Source organism: Chionomys nivalis, chromosome 6, assembly GCF_950005125.1.
Source record: "Chionomys nivalis chromosome 6, mChiNiv1.1, whole genome shotgun sequence".
NCBI classification, from domain to species: domain Eukaryota; kingdom Metazoa; phylum Chordata; class Mammalia; order Rodentia; family Cricetidae; genus Chionomys; species Chionomys nivalis.
Genome location: NC_080091.1, coordinates 100,144,944 through 100,166,299, shown reverse-complemented (window position 1 = coordinate 100,166,299; position 21,356 = coordinate 100,144,944). Strand labels below are relative to the sequence as shown.

At 43.3% G+C, this 21,356-nt stretch overlaps 1 protein-coding gene across 9 annotated transcripts in view; it reads right to left on the bottom strand.

Annotated features, from left to right (window-relative positions):
* Window positions 1-3,129: 3,129 nt before the first annotated feature.
* Evi5 (ecotropic viral integration site 5) overlaps window positions 3,130-21,356 on the bottom strand; it is a 143,143-nt gene continuing 124,916 nt past the window's right edge. For 8 of the 9 annotated variants that reach the window (XM_057771085.1, XM_057771080.1, XM_057771082.1 and 5 more), the window contains one exon: window positions 3,130-6,548. In XM_057771085.1, the coding sequence (XP_057627068.1) occupies window positions 6,267-6,548 (282 nt within the window). In that variant the 3' untranslated portion in view covers window positions 3,130-6,266. The remainder of the gene's footprint in view (window positions 6,549-21,356) is intronic. The other variant, XM_057771089.1, reaches the window with a different exon arrangement.

Genomic DNA, 21,356 nt, shown 5'->3' with positions numbered 1-21,356 from the left:
CACACGCGCCTCTGTCTCTTGAGATAGCTCCATTTGGTGCCTGTAGCTTCGCCTGGCATCTCTGCTGTCCTGGCATCTCTGCTGAAGCTTACCCTTCACCAGCACAGCTTCACGAATTGGCACTGCAGAGCCATCCCTGCTACTTATCACCCAGCTGCTTCTGTGGGACCAAGACACACTCTCCCTTAGCCCATCACTCTAGCAACCTGCAGACCTGCAGAACCAGCACCACGCGGATGACAAGTTCTCCTGAGTTTGACATGGCCTGGCTGTCTTGGGCCACAATTGCAGTGGCCTTTAAGAACCTGTGCAACTGAAGTAGGTAACAGATTTCTCAGTGGCCAGGCTGGAGCAAGGGTATTTTGAAGGCTGTTTTCTCAGGTATTCTTTCTAAATAGAAAATTTAAAAATGGGTTTATATTCTCATACTCTTATACCTTCCATTGGTCAAGCCTCACCCTCAAGACAACATTTCCACCATATCCACTGCTTCTCTAGTAATTACAGCTTTGCCTACAGCTGCCTTGTCTGCCACTGGGTTTGTGCTCCGTTTGAACAAAACTGCACGTTTCCCACATTGTTCTGCTTCTTCTCCCTTTGTCAATCTAACTAAAACAAGTGAGCAGAGACCTTGCCACAGCCTAAATGCTATGCTGCCTTGGATGACGTTCCCCAGACAAAAATTTAGCCATTAACTTCAATCCACCGATTCAGGACACAGCAACACGTGGCCATGTTCTTCTCCAGCATGTCACACGAATGGCCTCTGGCTCCATCCTGGCTAAGATCCTTGCTCCCCTGTGAAGCCTGGAGCCTGGTTGACCTTTCCTGTCCATCTTTCCACTTGCATTCTCATCTGAAATGTTTCCACAATGGCCCAGTGAGGCTCTGCTTACAGTACTCCACCCTGCAGCTCCAATCTGTTCGCATTCCTGTCAACAAGTCCCACGGTCCTAAAAGTCACTAGATCATGTTCATCTCAGCAACAACCTCCCTCTTGGTGCCAACTTTCTGTATTCATTACTCACACGCTGTCATGACCAAAATACCCCTCAAGAAGCAACTCAAGGGAAGCAGTGCGTACTGGGTTCACGGTAGGAGCAGATTAGTCCATGGTGGCAGTTCACATTCTGGTGGGTCAGGGAGCAGAGATCTCTGACTCCATAGGACACCATCACAGCCTCAAGCCCTGTCTCTCAGTTTCCTCCAGCAAGGCCCCATTACACACAGGTTATACTACTTTCTAAAACACTACCATTACCCGGGACCAATCACTCAAACACTTAAGCCTGGGGAGGGGAAATTTCACATCCAAACGCAAACAGGCACGTTTCAAGACTGTACAAACATCAGCACTATTCACCCCCAGAACTTTTTCATCGTTCCAAATAGCAGCTTTGTAACCACCAGATAATAACCTCCTGGGCTAGCCCATATCCTGGTAAAGTGTCTGCTCCAAAAGGACAGGTCTATCTGGCTACTTCACTACAGTGTTTTCAATGACCATCTTTTATTGTATAATGTATCAGAACTTCAGTTGTTGGTGTTTCCATGGATACAGCTCCCTTGTAGGCATACCTCATGCACACCCAACCTCCATTCAGCTGATGACAGACAGCAGGTTGCTGCCACCTTTTAGCCAATGCTCCTGCAGTGGGCACTGTGAACATTGAGTCCCTGCTCCAAGTATTTGTTTAGACCTGCTGGGTTATATAGTAACACTGTTTAACTCTTCCCAAAAGCACTGTTCTCCACAGTAGTTACAGGAGTGACTCACAGGCTCTTTTTTTTTTTTCCCTACACCACTGCCAATGATGGGGTTTGCCTAAGTTACCCAGGTTTGTCTCAAATCTCAAATTTCTGGACTGGAACAATCCTCCTGCCTCAGAACCCTGAAAGCTAGAGCTGGCACACACCTCCACACCTCCTAACAGATGGGAGATGGTATCTATTGTGGTACACATTTTCCTTTCCACTGACTACTAGAAATAGATGCCAATTTTCCCTGTGTCTTCAAGGGGTACGTATGTTCTTATACTGTAGTCTACTGACTTTCTTCATATGCTGCTAAATTTCTAAGCATTTCTCAACCACAGAGTGACTTTTATTCTCTGTCCTCTTTGTGACGATGTCTGAAAGCTACATCCTTTGCATGGCTCCAGGACAGACCTGACTGGATGGTGAGGAAATGACGACAGGGGTAAACACAGAAGAGCTGGGATCCAGAGGACTGGTCCCTGGTGGAGAAACCTCAGCACCCTGCAAGCTCAGCATGTTTATTATAGACAGCTGAGCAGAGAGGTGGGGTTGTCACATACAGATGAAGGAAGCATGGACTATGACACACAGACGGATCAGGAACAGTCTTGGTAGGGAAGCCATCTGAGGACATGAACGACCGGAGGGAGAAGGCCATGGTGGATGTTTTCTGTACAGACTATCAGCATCCACACTTGGGTCTGGAGGAGGAGTTTGACATTCCTGTAAGACGCACACCACAGAGGAAGGAGCTTTGCCTTGTTCTTGTGGGTCTGAAGGTTTGGGGTCCTTGACAAGGTTGAGCCCATGTCAACTGTACCCGTTCACTTGGACCTCACTCACTCTGGTCTTCCTCAGCTTCTCATACCTCGAGATATTTTGCCTCCATTGAAGGCATGGGTGCTACTGGCATCCAGAGGGTAGAGGCTATGATACTGCAAACATCTTACAGTATGCAGAATGTCCTGCAACAAAATCAGAATCCAAATGCTAACAGTTCCGGTAGAGAAGTCCGGATTATAACTCTTGTAAATTTCATGTATCTTCATGAGTGCCGGACAGTGCATGGCTGCTTCTGATGCCTTCAATAACCTAAGCTATAGTTGTGATGAAAGTGCTGCCACTGATAATTAAAACAAATGCCATGTTCAGGAAGGAAACAAGTCTAGACATCTGGCTGTTTCTGAAACTGAAAATATCTCGTGGATGTCAAACTCATCTAGACTGCTAGGTACTCTGCATGTAGAGCAGATGCTTGTGACCCCCACTGAGGAAACACAGACCTCAGCACTGCCAGTCTTCCTTGTGGCCAATGTCCTTCAGTAGTACTTTGACACCCCTTCCCTCTCAATAATTTAAGGAAATAAAGTCTTGCAAAATGAGAAATTTTAATCATTTAAAGCAAAGGCACAAGTAAACATTTAGGTTATCATACAGTGTTACAATAAAAAAACCCAAGGGTACAATGAAGTACATTTATAACTGTATGTCCAATGTATTACTGTGTTGTCTCTTCTCTGAAGCGAAGAGCTATGCAGATCTACGGGTGTGCTGTAAAAATCTGGATTTTAAACAGCATCTACCCTACCTTCAACCAGAAATTTTAACTAATTTTAGAATTAAAAAGAAATTAATTTTAAATTATAATTGTTTGCTAATCTAGAGCAGCAAAAACTCTCAGGCTAAAACTCATTGTTTAGTAAGGAAACTGATTCTACAAAGGTTGGCCATGGATGTCTTGGTGCTGTGTAATAGCCACACTTGCCACAAAACATAATCGATATCCTTAATTTTTAAAAATTTGAATATTATAGTGCATTATGCAAACAATGAATGAGGAACAAATGACCTCTTACGATGCCAGGAATAATATATACTTCAAAAGCAGCAGACATTATTTTCAGTCAAAGGCACTGCCTGGAAATTAACAAGTTGCATTGTGCTCGGGGCTGGGAAAGGCTGTTTCTTCAACATAAACAGCCAGTTAGTTGGAATATGATGTTTCAATCAGCAAGTGCTGAGTGGCTGCCAACTGGCCAAGCAAAATAAAGACGAACCAAAACAAACAATCCAAATAACAAGAACCAGAGGAGAAGTTGTGTCAAACAAAATCTTTGGTCTCATTTTCCATAAAGAAAATGTATATGCTGATTTTGAAGACGCCAGACCTGGCTGTGGCTCAGGGGTAGAGAGCTTGCCCACCGTGTGTAAGGCCCGGAATTCCATCCCCAGCAGTGGGGAAAGAGTCCTTTCAATGTGTCACCTGGAGTGGTAAGGGAGGGTCACTGTCCCAAGACAGCAAGGTTTCCCATCATCTGTCATCCTATTTGTTTCCATAAAACGTCTTTCAATTCTTCAAGACATAAAGTTCATCAGTAGGGACACAGTCTAATGCTTCAAAGTGTTGAACAATCTACTTACATTAATTTGGATGAAATGGAGTCAGATCAGGGCACAGTATCCTACTGGACGCTAAAACCCAGAAGGATTTATATCTAAGGTCTACGTTAATTAAAAGATAACAACTTACTGTGGTCCCCAGGCCGGTCCCGAGCAGCAGGGACCACAGATATGCACCACTGCACCTGTCTGGACTCAAAGCTCTGGAGAGGATGTCGCTTCTAATTTTCCACTGTACAAATCACAAGAGCATCAATGAATTAAGGTTTAATGACCAGGGTTCTTTTACACCTAGTTCCAAACCAGAGAGGGTACTAGGAAATTCTCTGAGCTTGTCCGTCTTTTGGTGGGGCTTGGAATTGAACACAGGGTCTTGGGCATTTTGGGTAAACACTGTAACTTCCAGGCTACACTTCTAGTCCCGCTGAGGTTTCTTGATGAGGGGGTCAAGATAAAAAAGGAGGGCTATAACTCCTCTCACGTCACTGGGCTATTGACGGCCTCTTGGGCTAACAGTAGTCAAGTCTCTGTCAGGTACTCTCACTCAGAGACTTGACTACTGGTGCTGATGAACACCCAACAGGAGATACTTAGGAAACGGATTGAAATGAAAATTATTGATGTAACATTGCCAGAGAAAAGAGAACTGAAAAACTTGTTAGCTAGACCTCTAGAAGTCTAGAGAGAGATCTGAATTAATATCTTAGCTCTGTTAAATAACTAGCTTGTAATTACAGGTAAATTAAATACTAAAATTTAGTGGGTGTTCTGAAAACAGAAGGCATGTTTCCAATCCTGTCTGGGAAAGCTTAGCCCATGATGCAGCATAAGGCATCATATAGTTTTAGAAAGTAAACTACTGTTTCTTCTACTCCATTTTATAAAATACTTTTCTTTGCGTATGCAACACTCTGTGCAAAAATGTACTTCCAAACACACTACATTCTGTCTTCCTCTATGGCTCAGGCTACTAAAAACTGAGGGTGGAAAACATCCAGCCAACACAGGCCAGCAGCCTCTCCACAGGTGAGTATCGTTTCTCAATTTACAAATAACAAGCGTTCAGTTTTCTAGAGAAAAAGTCTAAATAATACAAAGAAACGACTAGGAAGAAAGGGTTCTTATGGCTTTACCTGTCAATCAGAAACTAGAGGATTTAAATACTCAGATCCCCCCTCAGATGTATTTGTTGTGCATTTTGGAACTTATTCTAGTGCTAAACTACATTAAATAGATTGGCATGAATTATCATGTGCTATGACCTCATTGATCGCGGAGTTTATTAGTCACGGATGGAGTCAAGGACTTCACCAGTAGTGTTTGAACAGCGATCAGTCAGGATCCGCTGAGTACAGGCTACCACAGCTGCCCCAACAGTAGTGTCTGGTCCGTGTTTAGTTTCTTTACGCTGCTATTTACAGAAGTCCTGTTAGAATGCTGGCAACGGTCACTGTCAACGCTTGCTCCTCGTGTAAGAGGATGTCCAATGCCGGGCGATACGAACTTACAAATATGTACAAATAATATATCTGCAGCTAGCCTGCTACTATCCTGACACACAGAAGTATGATACACACAAAATGTAGAAACTGAAACAAAAAACTTTCAGAACAGACGATGATTACTTTGTGTTAAGAAATTATACAGAAAAAAAGTTGTGTTTGACAATCTTCAATGACCTACTAACAGAACTACAATTTTAGTGAAGAAAAAATATCCTCAAAACACAAGTTGAACCACCTCTGTGTTTTGGCTGGATGTCTAGAGGAGCCACCGTGGAAACAGAATGAGGAACACCAATGTACACTGTGATCAGTGAGGACAGAATACGGCACAGGGCAGTTTGTTTAAAGAAAACCCAATTTCCCACAGTTCTGATTTTTAAAATGGTTCTTACATTTAGACATAGCAGTATTTTCTAAATATGAAAAAATGAATATTCTGTAATACTGTTAGAACTCCATTTACCAATTAGCATACTCCAGTCTACTGTGGCAATGGAAATTCAGTGAACGTTTGGCAGTCACGTGAGGCTGTAAAAACAGACATAGATACACACACAGGACAGAGGGTGGCCCCGATCTTGTCTCAGGCTGTCACAGTGATGGTCAGACCGTGGTGGAGTAGGACTCTCTCTGTGGGGGCTGCGTTCCCGGCATGCCATCTTCCGCTTCGCTCTCACTGCCGTCTGCCAAAGCCGGATCCAGAGACATGGAGCCAGACTTTCCACGCAGAGGAAATGCAAGGCCACTTTCCTGTAAGGAACCATCCATGAACTCTTCGTCTGAGGAGGGGGAGGACTCATCCTCTCTTATCAAATGGCTGACGATGTGGATTCCATCAAAAGGTGGTTGGCTGGAGAAGTTCCTCTGGCCTTTTAGGCACCTGAGCTGTTGAAAACAAAATCCAGATTACTGGATATAGTCAAACCGAGGCAAACACAACTTTCCCATTAAAAAGCATATAATTGTGTTCAAGAAAGACAATACTTTGATCTATTTACTTAAAGACACAATGATTTTGAATGTTTTCTAACACTCTGACTCCGACAGTCTTATGTGCCAGATTTTACTATTCTTGTTCTACTGATTAGGAAATGGAACCTTGGGCGGAACCTGCTGAGGTTTCACAGTTAATAGCAGAGTTTCAATTCCAACTAAACATTTACTGTACTGAAGGTACTAGGAACTCCATGTATACATCACCTGACTTCTACACACATCACAGACAGCCTGGGGACTGCATTATAAATTATACCATTCTGTCCTTGGCTTATTGTGAGGTAAAGCAGACAGCCTGTCAGTTCACCTGCGTATCAGCTGTATTGATAGGAGCTACGAACCTCAAGACCACACTCTTCACTAGTACACACACCATCTTGAAAGCATGTTACCACAACTCTGTAAATGATAAAACTGAGTCAGAAATCATTAAGTTTTTGAGTCTTGGAGCTGGGGCTAACTCAGTTGGCTGGGTGGTTCCCCAGCATACACAAAGCTGTGTGTTCTATCCCTGCACCTCATAAACCAGGCTTGGTGGTTCACCTCGTGATCGTGGCTCTGGGAAGTGGGGCAGGAGTAGTAGGGTTAATGTTACTCTCAGCTACAACAAGCTGGAGGCCAGTCTGGAATGTGAGGCGGTCTCCAACTCCAAAAGCCCAGCCTGTGTATCAGCTCTGCTCGAAGGAACGACTGCTTCTCAAGGGGTTAGCTCTTTCCCTTCCAGAGATTTTCAGGATTGAGAAGGTAAAAAGCTGTCTGTAGTTTCTATAGATTGGGTCTAAGTCTTGAGTTTAGTGTCAGAAAATTGTTAGCTCTTCTGACCCTAAACTATACTCTCCAAAAGCACCTGCCTTTATCAGGTCAGAAGCTGCTCTGCTTAAATCCCATCAAAGCCCCACACCCAGCACCACCCCCGAGCACAAACACCCCACTGTGCAGACACAGTACTTGTCCTGTCCTTGAGAATTTATGGGGCAGATATAATGCTAATTTTGACATTCTTTCACTTGTCCTGTATACTGTATCCTTTTTTCCCTATTAAAAAAAGTAGAATTAAGAACAGAAAAACAAAACAATTACTTAGCCATCAAATATCTCAAGGGCACGCTATGATACAGTTCACGCCCCTACCCAACACTCCTACCAGCCTTTATCCTCATTCTCCGTGACAAACTCCTAGTCACTATCTTTCAAATCTTGAGATAAAGGCAACACGAAATGGGCAGGAAACGTTACAAACACTTTCAAAACTAACGGTTCTGAGAGAAAAGCCGTGGCAGCCTCGCCACCCTGCCTCCCAGCTTTCCTGACAAGACTTCCAGGAAGAAGTGAAGACACATTAGCAGGAACCAGGGGTCCCAGGTTCGGTGCAGTCATTATCTGGTCCCTGCCCTCAGCAAGAGAAGAATATACAAGAGAGGGACAATGAAACTCAAGTAACGTGTGGCCCCATGGCGTAACAGAGGGAACCTAACTAAACTCAGCACCAAATCTTCAGCAGAAAGGTACAGAATATCACAACTCCTCAGGGTGTGCGACACGAGGCCATATCACAACCGCCATGCTCTGATGCAACATCCCATCGCCATTTTGCAACACATGATTTATAGCTGTGATGCTGAGTTCAGTCAGTTAATCTCTTCCTTTCCCTCTTCTTCCCCAGATCCCTCTGAAGACATACTATGGAGCACGTGTCTCCCTTCTTCCTGGCTGTTACAGACGAGGGGCGCGGCATAGGAACCACAACTTCTCAGTTGTTTGGAAAGCTGTGGTTTTCCTTTGCTCTAACAAAATGTAAACTACAGAAAATTAACTATGGGCTGAGGACTCAGTTTCTTAAAATGAAAGGTGATTATCTACTGCCTCTGCAGGTGCTGTTAACACAACAGAGCAGAGCCATGTTCTGGTTGCACAAAGAAACAAAGAAAGGTAAGGGAAGGTGTCCTAGGACTGAAGCTGCCCTCACCTATCTCTGGACTAAGAGATGGGCACACTGGGTTATTATGAAGAAGGCCCCAGTAGGGACTGTAAGTGGGCCCCGGAGCAGGGAATTCTGGGGTATTGAGTTTACTTTCAAAAGGGCTGCATATGCACAAATCTACTTGAAGGCTTCCTATCAAGGGCTTGGGTAGAAGGCCAACACGAGGCCTTCTACAGTACAGAGGCCCTGGTCTTCTGTTGTAAACACAGTACTTGTGACCATCTTCATCAGACTATCAGGAGCTAACTATATTTCAGAGACCATCACCCTTCCCAAGAAAATGATCTTTAGTGTTTGATAGAAAGGGAGACGACCCCTCTCATCTAAGGAACTAAAATCCTGGAATCTGTGTTTTCCCTGTAAATGTCCCAGGGGGGCCTGACATATTCAAGGTGTGAGAAGGCTGTTGAGTTCTGGAGGTGGGGTTCACTCTTCTTGTTGACTCTAGAGGAAGTCCTGGGTGCCTTGCCCTGGCTGACACCTCAGTGGGCACCACCTTGCAGAGCACAGGCAGGCTGTGGTGAGCTAACCATCCCCTGGAGGTGGGTCCCACAGCATTCTGTTTAAAGCAGCTAAGGCTGTCTCCGTTGTGGACACAGGCAGGGCTTGGGGATGAATGTCCAAGTGAATAACTGCTGATGCTCACCTTAAGCTAAACACTGATGCTCTTAGCCACAGTTGATGGATATATATTCTTCAGATTTTTCAAAGACTACAGAATCTGGCATTTAAAATGTCTTAAGAACTTAGGACTTTTTCATGACAATGAGACACATCTGCTCCTGGCAGCACCAATTACTTCAAGAGGAAGATGGGCATTGAAGAGTCTCCTTATGGAGTTTGTTAGCCATTAGAGCAAGAAACTGCTCTTGCCTGGACTGCTTGATGGTATGCTGTATAAACTGGACATGCAGGAACCAGAAAAATGACTGCTGAAGTTACCTAAAGAGGTGAGACCATCCTTCAGGGTTCCTGCTTCATCTTCTGCAGGACACAGAAGAAAGTGACTGACAAACTGCCAATATAGGTGGAACTGTCTTTGAAATTTCCTGCTTCATGGAAAAGTCTCCTGGATACTATGAGCCTCTAGGCTGAAGATGGATGCCCCAACATTAGAGAAGAATGTTGGGTGACTGTCCAGGCAGTGAGATGTCTCTGTCAATTCTAGAGTTTTGGAAGTTGCTTACAATGCACCACCTCCTGTTTACTTAGGTAATATTATATCCTTCTGGAGTCTTTGGTGGAGTCGAAGAATAGACAGTTATAGTTTTCCTTAGTTATGATAAAATGTAGATATAAATATTGCAATTGTAATTCTTACTTGATACCTGTTTTACGTAATTTTACTATGCTAAAGTTAAAAACATTCCTTTTTATTTCAACAGAAAAGGGGAAATGGTGTGGGAAGTCCTTCTGTATGTGTTGCTTCTATTGGTTAATAAAGAAGCTGCTTTCGGCCAATGGCTTAACAGAATATAGCCATGCTGGAAAGATATAAATAGAGAGAGAGAAAGCAGGTGGAGTCAAGGAGATGCCATGTAGCTGCCAGAGGGGAAAGACGCAAGCTGTTAGTTGGAATCTTGCTGGTAGACCATAAACCTCATAGTGAAATATAAAATAATAGAAATGGGGTTAATTCTAGATGTAAGAGCTAGCTAGCAATATGATTAAGCTAATAGGCCAAGCAGTGATTTAATTAATACAGTTTCTGTGTTGTTATTTCGGATCTGAGCTGCAGGAACAAACAAGTGGCTTCCTACTACAGAGTCCAGTGAGATTTGCTATGAAAAGAGGCACCATGTCTCAAATTCTAAATGAAAGAACCCTTTCCTGAAGTCTTGAGACCCCAGAAGATGAGTCTCGGAAAGATCAACCTCGCAAGGTCAGGGTCAACAGGGATGGCTCCCCACTTCCTCTTGGTTTTTTCACTCCTCTTTTTTTTTTATTGAAAATAATTTTTTTCAAACAGTATTTTCTTTTCTTATTTTGTTTTGATTTTACACAGGGTTCTCTGTGTAACAGTCATGGCTGCCCTAGAACTCACTCTGTAGACCAGACTGGCCTCGAACTCACAGAGATCCTTCTGACGTGCATAACCACTGCCTGGTTCTCACACAATGCTTCCTGATCATGGTTTCCCTCCCCCACCTTCTCCCAGATCCCCCCACCCACACAGTTCCAGTCCTTCTTTCTTTCTCTAGAAAACAAACAAGCAGACAAAAAGCAAGCAAAACAGATTTAAAAAAAAAATAGAGGGGCTGGAGAGATGGCTCAACAGTTAAGAGCACTGACTGCTCTGCCAGAGGTCCTGAGTTCAATTCCCAGCAACCACATGGTGGCTCACAACCACCTATAATGAGATCTGTTGCCTTCTTCTGGACTACAGGCAAGATACTGTATAAATAAACAAACAAATAAATACATCTTTAAAAAAAATAGAAAGCTTAAGAAACACATACAAACACAAAATCAGAAGCCATAATAAACAAGCAAAAGATCACTTGACAAAAAAAGTCCAAACAAATCAAATGAGACAAGAAGTCTACAAAAATTCCACTGAGATCATTTTGTGCTGGCCACCAACAGCTGGGCAAGCGCCCTTAAGTGTGGTTAATCTTCCCAGTGAGAATCCTCTGGAGGTAGCGACATCAGGCTGCCTCCTGGGAGGGGTGGGAGCTTATGTCCACGTCCCTCCTCTAAGGATCCTGTCTGGTTGGACCTGTGCATATTCCTCAGTCTTAAAAGGGGAACAACCAAATGTAAAGTCAACATCTAAGAGAAGCAGGACAAAAAAGCAACATGGGGAAGGCCACTATCTGGCGAAAAGACAGCTGCACACCGACAGCACAGCGAATAGTCACTTCATTCTCGTGAGGACACGATCTACTTAAAAAGAAGCTGCCAGGTAACTGCCAAAATGGACTGTATACGCCTTTAGCTTTATTATAAAATTATAAACTTACTATATAAATAAACAAAAGACAAGTTAGAAAAGAAAGCAATTCATGTTCCATAATCCAGAGACAAATAGTAACACTGTACCTTATCTTTTGAACTGAGTCACTGCATGCAGGACTTGACAGCCTGCTCCCCGCTTGCTAGCAAACCTCCACACTCCTGGTCTCATCTTAGGTGGTTGAGTGGTTCCTCATTTAGGAAAGCATCACGATCTCCCTAACCAATCCTCCTGCTGGGGAATTTCGAACCTCTCTCCCAACTCTAAGGAGCCACAAGGACTTCTGAGCACACACCTCTCAGAACCTGGTTTGTTCTTTAGGACTTCTATCGAGAGGTGTGAAATCCAGCATAATGGTTCTATCATTCTCAAGAAGAGTCCACACCCTCAGCACCACCTGGAGATTTCCTTCTGGTTTGCCAGGCTGGCGGTCCATGTCTTTCACCTAACTACTGACTGGCTGAAGATGATCATAAACTCCTCTTCTTCCTCCCTCCTTTTCCCAGCCCACACGGGGCACATCTTAGACCTTTAATAAGAACACAGCACTGAGGCCTAAGGAGATGGTTCAGCAGGTAACGTGCGTGCTGGCCAAGAGTGAGGCTCTGATATCACCCCCAGTGCCCACATGAAAGCCGCATGTGGTGGAGCTCATCCACAGTCCAAGTGTAAGTGGGCGGGGGCGGGGTACAGACAAGGGGTCTTAGTCTAACAGAACCACCGAGATCCAGGCTCCATTAGAGACCCTGTCTCAAGAAATCAAGTACAGGAGCCTAGAGAGACGATTTGGTGGTTAAAGACACTTGGTTCCCAACACCCTTTTAGGGCCTCCATGGCACGAGGCGTGCACATAATGTACATATATGTAAATAAAGACTCATACATTTAAGATAAAATACACAAAGACTCCTAAATATTTAAATATGCTTCAAAACTGACTTGCAACTTGATCTTCGACAGCACTAAGACAGACTAACCAGGGAAGCTACTGCTCACAGGCAATCCAGCTGAAAAACCAACAAATAAAACCCACTCACTAGCCAAGGGCAGTGGCACAATAGAGAGAACCTGTCTCAAACAAAAATTAAAAAGCTTCATTTATTCATCCAGTACTGAGGACTGAACCGAGGACCTTGTGCATGGTTGAGAACACATCTACAGGTAAGTCTGATGCTGGAGGACTCTAGAAAAACATGTAGTAACAGCTGTTGAACATATATTTTATCTCTATCTTTACTCCTTAGACTGTAGGAATGATTTTAAAAATCAGTTGAGTAACTCAGCTTTCTGATTCAGTACAAGACAGTACACAATGCCCACAAGCCGCACTGAAAAGCTGGTGGTCCTGACCACATTCATTCATTCATTCATTCACCCTTTTACATGTCAGATGCCAGTCCTCAGCACACAGTCAGGTGAGCACTGACCGGGGTCACGGGCACTGGTTCTTACCTGCTGTGGTCTGCATCACCATGTTGTGCATTAAGAAACAGAGTAGAACAAAGTAAGACCATGTAGAAGTACGTAACTAGCACTTACGGCACTGAATATACTTACCACTTTAAAAGTTACCAACACTTTAGCCTGTATTAACAATAAAGAGATCAGAATTCATGATTTCTCTGTCAGCAGAAAACCCCAACTATTTGCAATTGGCAAAGGAGAGTGGTAAGATATATAGCCAGCAAATATTATGGCATAAAACGCTTATAGTTAATAAGAAAACAGGAAACTGTTATGCTCATAGTCTGATGAATGAAGGCTGTGACAGGAAACAGCGAGTTTCTAACTGCGTGATGGTGAATTCAAACACAGAAGCTATGGGATCACTGCAGCTATTTCACACTGAAATCACCACCAAGATTTCAGAGTGGGAGGGCTTTAGAGATGGGTGTTTTGAAGTCCACGGGACTGCACAGTCATCACATGTGTATAGTGTGTGAAAGGCATCCTCCGTCTACTCTAGAAACTAAACCACTGTACGTCAAGATAAATTTGTGTCCTAATTTCAGCGTCTTTTTTTTTCCTTCTTTTTTTCAGACAGGGTTTCTTTGAAGTTTTGGAGTAGACCAGGCTGGCCCTGAACTCACAGAGATCCGCCTGCCCCTGCCTCCTGGGTGTTGGGATTAAAGGCGTGCGCCACCACTGCCCAGCCTAATTTCAGAGTCCTGAAGCCTCTAAATATAAATCACTACTAAATAGCAGAAAAATCTGTGCTGAGAAAATGATCAGCTGGGCAAGTGTCCACAGGGTCAGAGGAGATAGCGTGTTCTCCGCGTGCTTGTTTTCTTCTAGGCACGTTGTAGAATGTCGTTAACTTGTCAAAGGTCGGGTTCATTTTCACACTCGATTTTAAAGAAGCACGAGTGATAATTTCCCAATTTTGACATCTGAACAAAGGGATTCACACAATTAGAAAGACATTAATAAGAATATATTTACATGGCACATTATAGATAATGATGCATATTACTTCAAGTTAAAATACCTTTTCTCCTGTGTGTGAACAGAGATTGCATGATGCAGACAAGTACCACATTCTGAGATTCAAAAAAGAGGAAAAAGCACCGGGTATTTTGAAAGACAATCAATCCACAACAAAGTGGAAAAAGCCATCCACACACCAAAAAAAACCCCTAACCAAATGAACTTTGATCACTACCAGAGCAGGTCTTGCCGAGGTGAGTCATGTGACAGAGTGAGCTGCAGAACAGTCGCAGCAAGTTTCCAAGACTGAGTCACATCGGGTCGTGAAGCCGCACCTGACACTTGTGTGTCCATGTCTGTAGGAGGGACAGCACTGCTGCAGGAGGAACACACCACCAAGAACTAACTGTACGTTACACTTCTTGTTAGAAGAGCAGGAGAGGCCAACAGTCACACAGATTGCTAAATTATATACACCCCCCCCCCCAGTTTGGTCAATAATTTGTTTTGTTTTTCAAGACACGGTTTCTCTGTGTAACAGCTCTGGCTGTCCTGAATTCACTGTGTAGATCAGGCTGGTCTTGAACTCAGAGTTTAGCTAAAAGGCCTGTGCCACCACCATCTGGCCTAAATTCTTTATACTTTTAATAGTGTATCGAGATTTCAGAATTTAAAATAGATGAAAATTGAAAATGACATGTTATATTTTCTCTCTCTCTTTTTTTTTTTTACCAGCAATGCCAAGCTGAGGATAACCCTAACCCTTATCTTCCCACCTCTCCCCAGCTGGCACTGGAATGTACCACCAGGTTCAAAATTTTTCTTAATTATCAGTTTCTTTAAAAAGTTGTATTTTAGGGGCTGGAGAGATGGCTCAGCAGTTAAGAGCACTGACTGCTCTTCCAAAGGTCCTGAGTTCAATTCCCAGCAACCACATGGTAATAAGGTCTGGTGCCCTCTTCTGGCCTGCAGGCATACACACAGACAGAATATTGTATACATAATAAATAAATAAATAAATATTTAAATATAAAAAAGTTGTATTATAGCCCGGTGTTGTAATACACGCCTTTAATCCCAGCACTCAGAAGGCAGAGGCAGGCAGATCTCTTTGAGTTCAAAATCAGCCTGGCCTACAGAATGAGTTCCAAGACAGATAGGACTATACAAAGAAACCCTCTCTCAAGAAAACCAAAGGGGAAAAAAAGCTGTATTGTAACTAGCAACAAACACCCAAACCAAAAGATTTCCAGAGAACTCAAACAGGAAACCAACAAAAGTGATCATCTTGAGGTCATGACTTCTTAATCATTGTGAACCAAGATCCTAACATGCAGGACTCAGTAGTAAGTTAGAACACTAAGACACTTCACTGAGACACTAGTAAGTTAAAGCTTAGGAAGGAATTAGCATTAAGTCATTAAAAACATTGAACATTCAAGAAACTGGAGATTATGTAAAAATGTATGAAATGAAATGATTTATTCACATTCAGAAGCAATGAAAAGTTGTGCACCAACATGTGTAAAGAGAAGAAAATTTGAAATTGGAAAACCCGATCCTGCCTATTTGCTTCCAGAACAGGAGGAAGGGGAGCCATCTAGAGAGACTCTGATGGCCACACATAGGAAGGTGTATGCAGTCCTGTGGGCAGGAAGGGAGACTACCACTGAGCGGTCTTCCTGGCAGCTGATGGATCTTGACAAAATTGAAACCATTAGCAATACTGAGACAGCACTCTAAAGCCAGTGGTGATGAGGCCTGGAATATATGAAGACCTATGTAAATTTATGACCAATCACAGGAAGTAAATCACTTCACACTTGTCTCACTCTGAACTTTAAGGCTAGATCAAAGTACCACGAACATTTCATCTGATTTAACCTTTAGCTGAGGCATTAAAAAACACCCCACTGTTAGAAGATGCCCTCATGAAGCTTCTCTGTTCTACTTGGATCGAACTATGTTAACAGAAATTGCTAAAGCTATATGATGGTTTTATCAATCAGTCCACCAAATCAAGCCAACGTGCTCCAACAAACACTATAGATGCTTAAGAAGAGAACAAACAAGGCTCCTGCAGTCAGGGTTCTCGTGTCTGGAGGACATCAGGTGTCACACCAGTGTACAACAATCACAGGAGAAGCCACGCACTGCCCAGAGAGAAGCTAAGGAGGAAGCAGGATGATGATGCCTGAGCTGGGTCTTTATGGATAAGCAGATGTTAAAGGGGAATCCATACAGGTGGCATGGGAGAGACCAAGAGGCCTGAGAAAGTACTACGTACTGAGAAACTACAAAGTTTTGTGGGGCTGGGTCTAGGTCTTGAGAGATAAAACAAGAGAAGCAGGGACTAAACTAGGAAGAATCTCAATTTAGGATGAAGAATGACCTGATCAAAGTGATGAGGAGCCATGGAAGCAGACAAAAGTTAGGAGCATGGGGGTGGGAGTGGGGTAGGGAGAAGGGGAGATGGGGAGAGAGAAGGGAGAAGGGGAGGGTTGGGGAGAGCTTGGGGGAGTGGTATGGTTGAGATAGAGGAAGGGCAGATATGGGAGCAGGGAGGGAGATATCTACATAAAGGGAGCCATTTGGGGGCTGGCAAGAGGCTTGGCTCTAGAGGGGTTCCCAGGTGTCCATGGGGATGTCCCCAGCTAGGACCCTGGGCAGTGGAGGAGAGGGTGCCTGAACTGGCCTTGTCCTGTAGTCAGACTGATAACTATCTTAAAAATCACCATAGAACTTTCATCTGGTGACAGATGGAGACAGAGACAGAGACCCACATCGGAGCAGTGGACTGAGCTCCCAAGGTCCAGTTGAAGAGCAGAAGGAGGAAGAATATGAGCAAGGAAGTCAGGACTGCGAGGGGTTGGTCCACCCACTGAGATAGTGTGCCTGAGCTAATTAATGGGAGCTCACCAAGGCCAGCTGGACTGGGACTGAACGAGCATGGGATCAAATTGGACCCTCTGAATGTGGCTGACAATTGGGGCAGAATGAGAAGCCAATGATAATAGCACTGGGATTTGTCTCTACTGCATGTACTGGCTTTTTGGCATCCTATTCTATTTGGATGCAAACCTTCATAAGCCTGGATGTAGGGGGGAGGACCTTGGACTTCCCATAGGGCAGGGTACCTTGTCCTCTCTCAGGACTGGAGGGGGAGGGGAGAGGGTGTGTGGGGGAGCAGGAGGGAAGTAGGAGGAGGGGAGGAAGTGGAAATTTTGATCGGTATTATTTAGAAAGTAATAAAAAAATTAAAAAATAATCTAGAAAGTCAGGTACTGGACAAATTCAACAGAAGACAGCCTAAAAACCATTCTAGAGATAAAGTTGCTCTACTTTAACAAATATGCTTAAAAAACACATTTAAAAGTCAGAAATCATATATCTGATAATAGTAGTATACTTAAAACATAAAAACACTGAAAACCCAATTTTGAGAAAACAAACAAACAAAAACAACCACCCCCCTAAACAAACAAAAAACAAAAAGGGGTTCAGAATGGGAAACAGACATTTCCCTAAAGATATAAATGGTCAACTGGGCTTTTTAAAGATGGTCCACTTCTGTAAGTCATGCAAGGAATGCCAACAAGAACCCCCAGGAATCTCACCACCTGAGAGACCAAGGGAGATTGTGAGTTAAGGCCTGTTAGTCTTCATAGTTGGCAGGATGGCCTCGCCACAAAGACAGACCAGGTGTTAGCCAGAGATCAGAAGCCTCACAGACATCCTGCCGGACGGCAACTGTCACAGCAGCTTTGGAAGACAGTATGGCATTGCCTCAGCTGGGGAATGTGGAACTGACTTATGTATGACCCGACAAATCTACTACTAAGTATATACTTAAATGTAAAGGTTAATACAGAACTCTGCATATTCATAGTTTTAGATATTAGAGAATACAAAAGAAGGAAACAGAGACATCTAGTATGATATGAATAACTCTTGAAAACATTACGCTAAGTGTAAGAAGCTAGTTACATAAGGCCAAATATTACATGTTTCTATTTATATTACATGTCCAGGATCAAGGAACCTCTTAGAGACAGAAAGGGGATCAGTGATTGCCCAAGGGGAGGGGAAAGTGTTTTGGAGGTAAAGCAATGACTGCTTATGATTACAGGGCTTCTTCTAGAGTGCCAAAAGAATTCCAGAACTCACTATAAACCTTCCATGGGTAAACTTGAGCACACACACACACACACACACACACACACGACTACCTTGATAAAATGATTACTTATACAAAACCAGGTAGTCATTCTGTATGTAGGACTCAAACAGTTACTGACAGGTTGAAAATAAGTAACTCTACTTGGAAAGTAACTTCCAACTGATAAAAATCACCAACAATGTAAACCTTCTCCATGCAGTTCTGCCCTCCATAAGAAACAAAGCAATGGCTAGCTAGCTCCTTCAGCTTCATCTTAAAAAGAAAGGAAATGCCACAATAAAAGCTTAATTATTTATTCTTAATACCTCAGCCTAAACCATTAAGCATAAAGTATTTTATTATTATAAAACCTCATGAATGACTTGTAGTGCTCACTTCCTCGGGAGCTGTAAGACATCACCACCCTCCCCCTCCTCCTGGCTAGGTCAGCATTGACTCCTCTCCACCCTGAGACTTGCCGGCTGCTCAGTGAAGATTGGGCACTTGCAAACCACATGACCTCACGGGCGCTATCTTATCACAGCACAGGTTCCTCACGCTGACCACAACTTAAATCAGACAGGCAGCAGGGCAACATCAAGTCTGTGATGCGGACACTGGCAGACATTTCCAGCTGTTCTGTTCGTGGGGAGAGAAAATCTGATTATCTCATGCCCAACTGCATCTGTGAGATACTGTCCACGAAAAGCACATGATTTACTGCCTTAGAGACCTCAGCCACAGCTGAAAACTCTGTGCTTAGTAAATCTGAGAGCCAGCAGTTCTGCTTTTATCAAAGCTCCTTTAACCAATACTTAGTAAATAATCCTAATTTGCAAAAAAAAAAAAAAAAAGCTAGCACTGTGTACTTATTTTTTAAAAGTAATAAATAAAAATTAAGTTACTCGCTGGGCATGGGAGTATATACCTTTAATCCTAGTACTAGAAGGACAAAGGCAGGCAGATCCCCATAAATTCAAAATCTAAAAGAAAACAAAATTCTAAAATGACTAACCATATTCCAAAATCAAAGTTCAAGAAACTAGCCCTCTTAATCTAAGAATATGCAGTATGAAAAGTAAGTGTCAAAATAAAAATACATAAACATTGAAAAAAATTTAACATGGGGGCTGGAGAGAAGGCTCAGTGGTTAAGAGCATTGCCTGCTCTTCCAGAGGACCTGGGTTCAGTCCCCAGCACCCACATGGCAGCTCACAACTGTAACTCCAGTTCCAGGGAATCCAACAAACAGAAATATATGCAGGCAAAATACCAATGCATATAGATAAAGTAAACACTGAAAATTTTTTTTGAAAAGGAAAGTGTCAAGTGATAGGTTGTTGGATAACAGCAATAGAACAGCATCTCTATCGAATTTAAAACAAACTGGCTCTGAGACTCTGAAACTCACACTATAGACCAAGATCTCAAAAGGAATGGAATTCAAAACTCTCTCAAATCATAACCAAGGAAGATCTCCTCTTGTTTACGGAGGCTTTGCTTGGGCTGGGGATGTAGTTCAGGGCTGGCCAGGGCCTAGAACATGCAAGGCCCTGGTTTGCCAATTCCAGCTCAGGGAGTGGGGGATGAAACAAAGAAAAAGAAATGTCTGTCTTTACCCAATCACTTTCTACGAAAGCTCTTTTCATTCCATGTTAAAACCAAGTGAGCAGTGAGGTTCCTCTCCTGGCTTTAGAAGCCTCACTCCTTGATTTTTTTCCCCCACCTTTGTGCTCCTTCCTGGTCTCTTTTGGGAGCTTTTTCCTTAAATTATTTTCACATATATGCCCCTCTATTTGAAATATCCTCTGCTCCCCTTTCTCTGGCTATATTCTACTTTTCTTTAATATATAGCATGGGCAGCCTCAGATTGGAGGGGTATGTGTGTACGTGTGTGTGAGAGAGAGAGACAGACAGAGAGACAGAGAGAGAGAGACAGAGAGACAGAGACAGAGACAGAGACAGAGGCAGGCAGACAGAGCACACACTATGTATGCAAAAAGGCCAGTGTGTGTGTGAGAGAGAACAAAAAAGGCACGGAGAAAGAGACAGAGCACAGACCATGTGTGCAGAGGGCCGAGAAGGATGCCGGCTGTCTTGCTTTACCTTCCTCTATCTTACTCCTTTAAGAGAGAATTTCTTACTGAACCCGGAGGTTGGCTAGAAGCCACCAAGCAACAGCAATACACCTGTCTTCACCCCCTCAAAATCATAACCACAACTATTTTCTCACTTGGGTGTTGGGATCTAAACTCAGTCCTCCAGTGACCCCAAACTCCAAGTCACCTCTCTAGCCCACATGATCTTCTGACATGCTCCAGGCCACACTTCCATGGGGTTCTACCACAACACTGCCATACTGCCTTCCTTCCCTACCAGTTCCAAGGACCTATACCACGACTTTCATATACTTACTTAGTCCAACCTCAGAGGATCGTATGCTGAGACAATATCTAAGTCATGCTTGAGAACTAAAGATGTTCAAATGTTCACTTACAGGATGGACATAAAAATTAGCTGGCATTTTAAGTTCGCAGGATTGATGTCAAAGATGGGCCTAGAGTCCAGGCCTCCACATGTCTAAAGATGAGTTTTCCAAACATCTCTAGCACAATGGAGAACAAAGCTGTGCAAAATCTGCAACCAAAACTACACTAAAATACCCCTGACGACAACAACAACAAAATAGATATCTAATATATATTGAGCACAAAACAAAACTGCTGTTAAGAATCAAATAAGCTGCGGGAACCAAGTAACGTCATTCTCTCTGGCTTGTGGATCAGTGAAAGGAAAAGAGTGGGAATCGTCAGCTTTTAAATGGAAGACATCATTTAAAAACGAGCATGAAGTGCAGAACTGGAGCCCCAAAGAGGCAGGAGATGTCTACCCTTGGGTTATTTTTACTACTCCTTACCAAACTGAACGAAGCCCTAAGTGCGTCCTGTGAGTGTCACTCAATGCTGGTGCTATAATCGTGGAGACGCACACGCAAATGAGACACTGTCCTAAGAGGGGGCAGCCGCATGGTCTCCCTCTGTGAGGAATACACCTTCATAGAGCTCACAGTAAGCTGTTTTCCTACAAAAAATACTGCCACTTGCTTTTACTTTTTGTAACGTAGGCAGTCTTTTTTTTTTTCCTTTTTTTAAATTTTGAGATAGGCTTCACTCT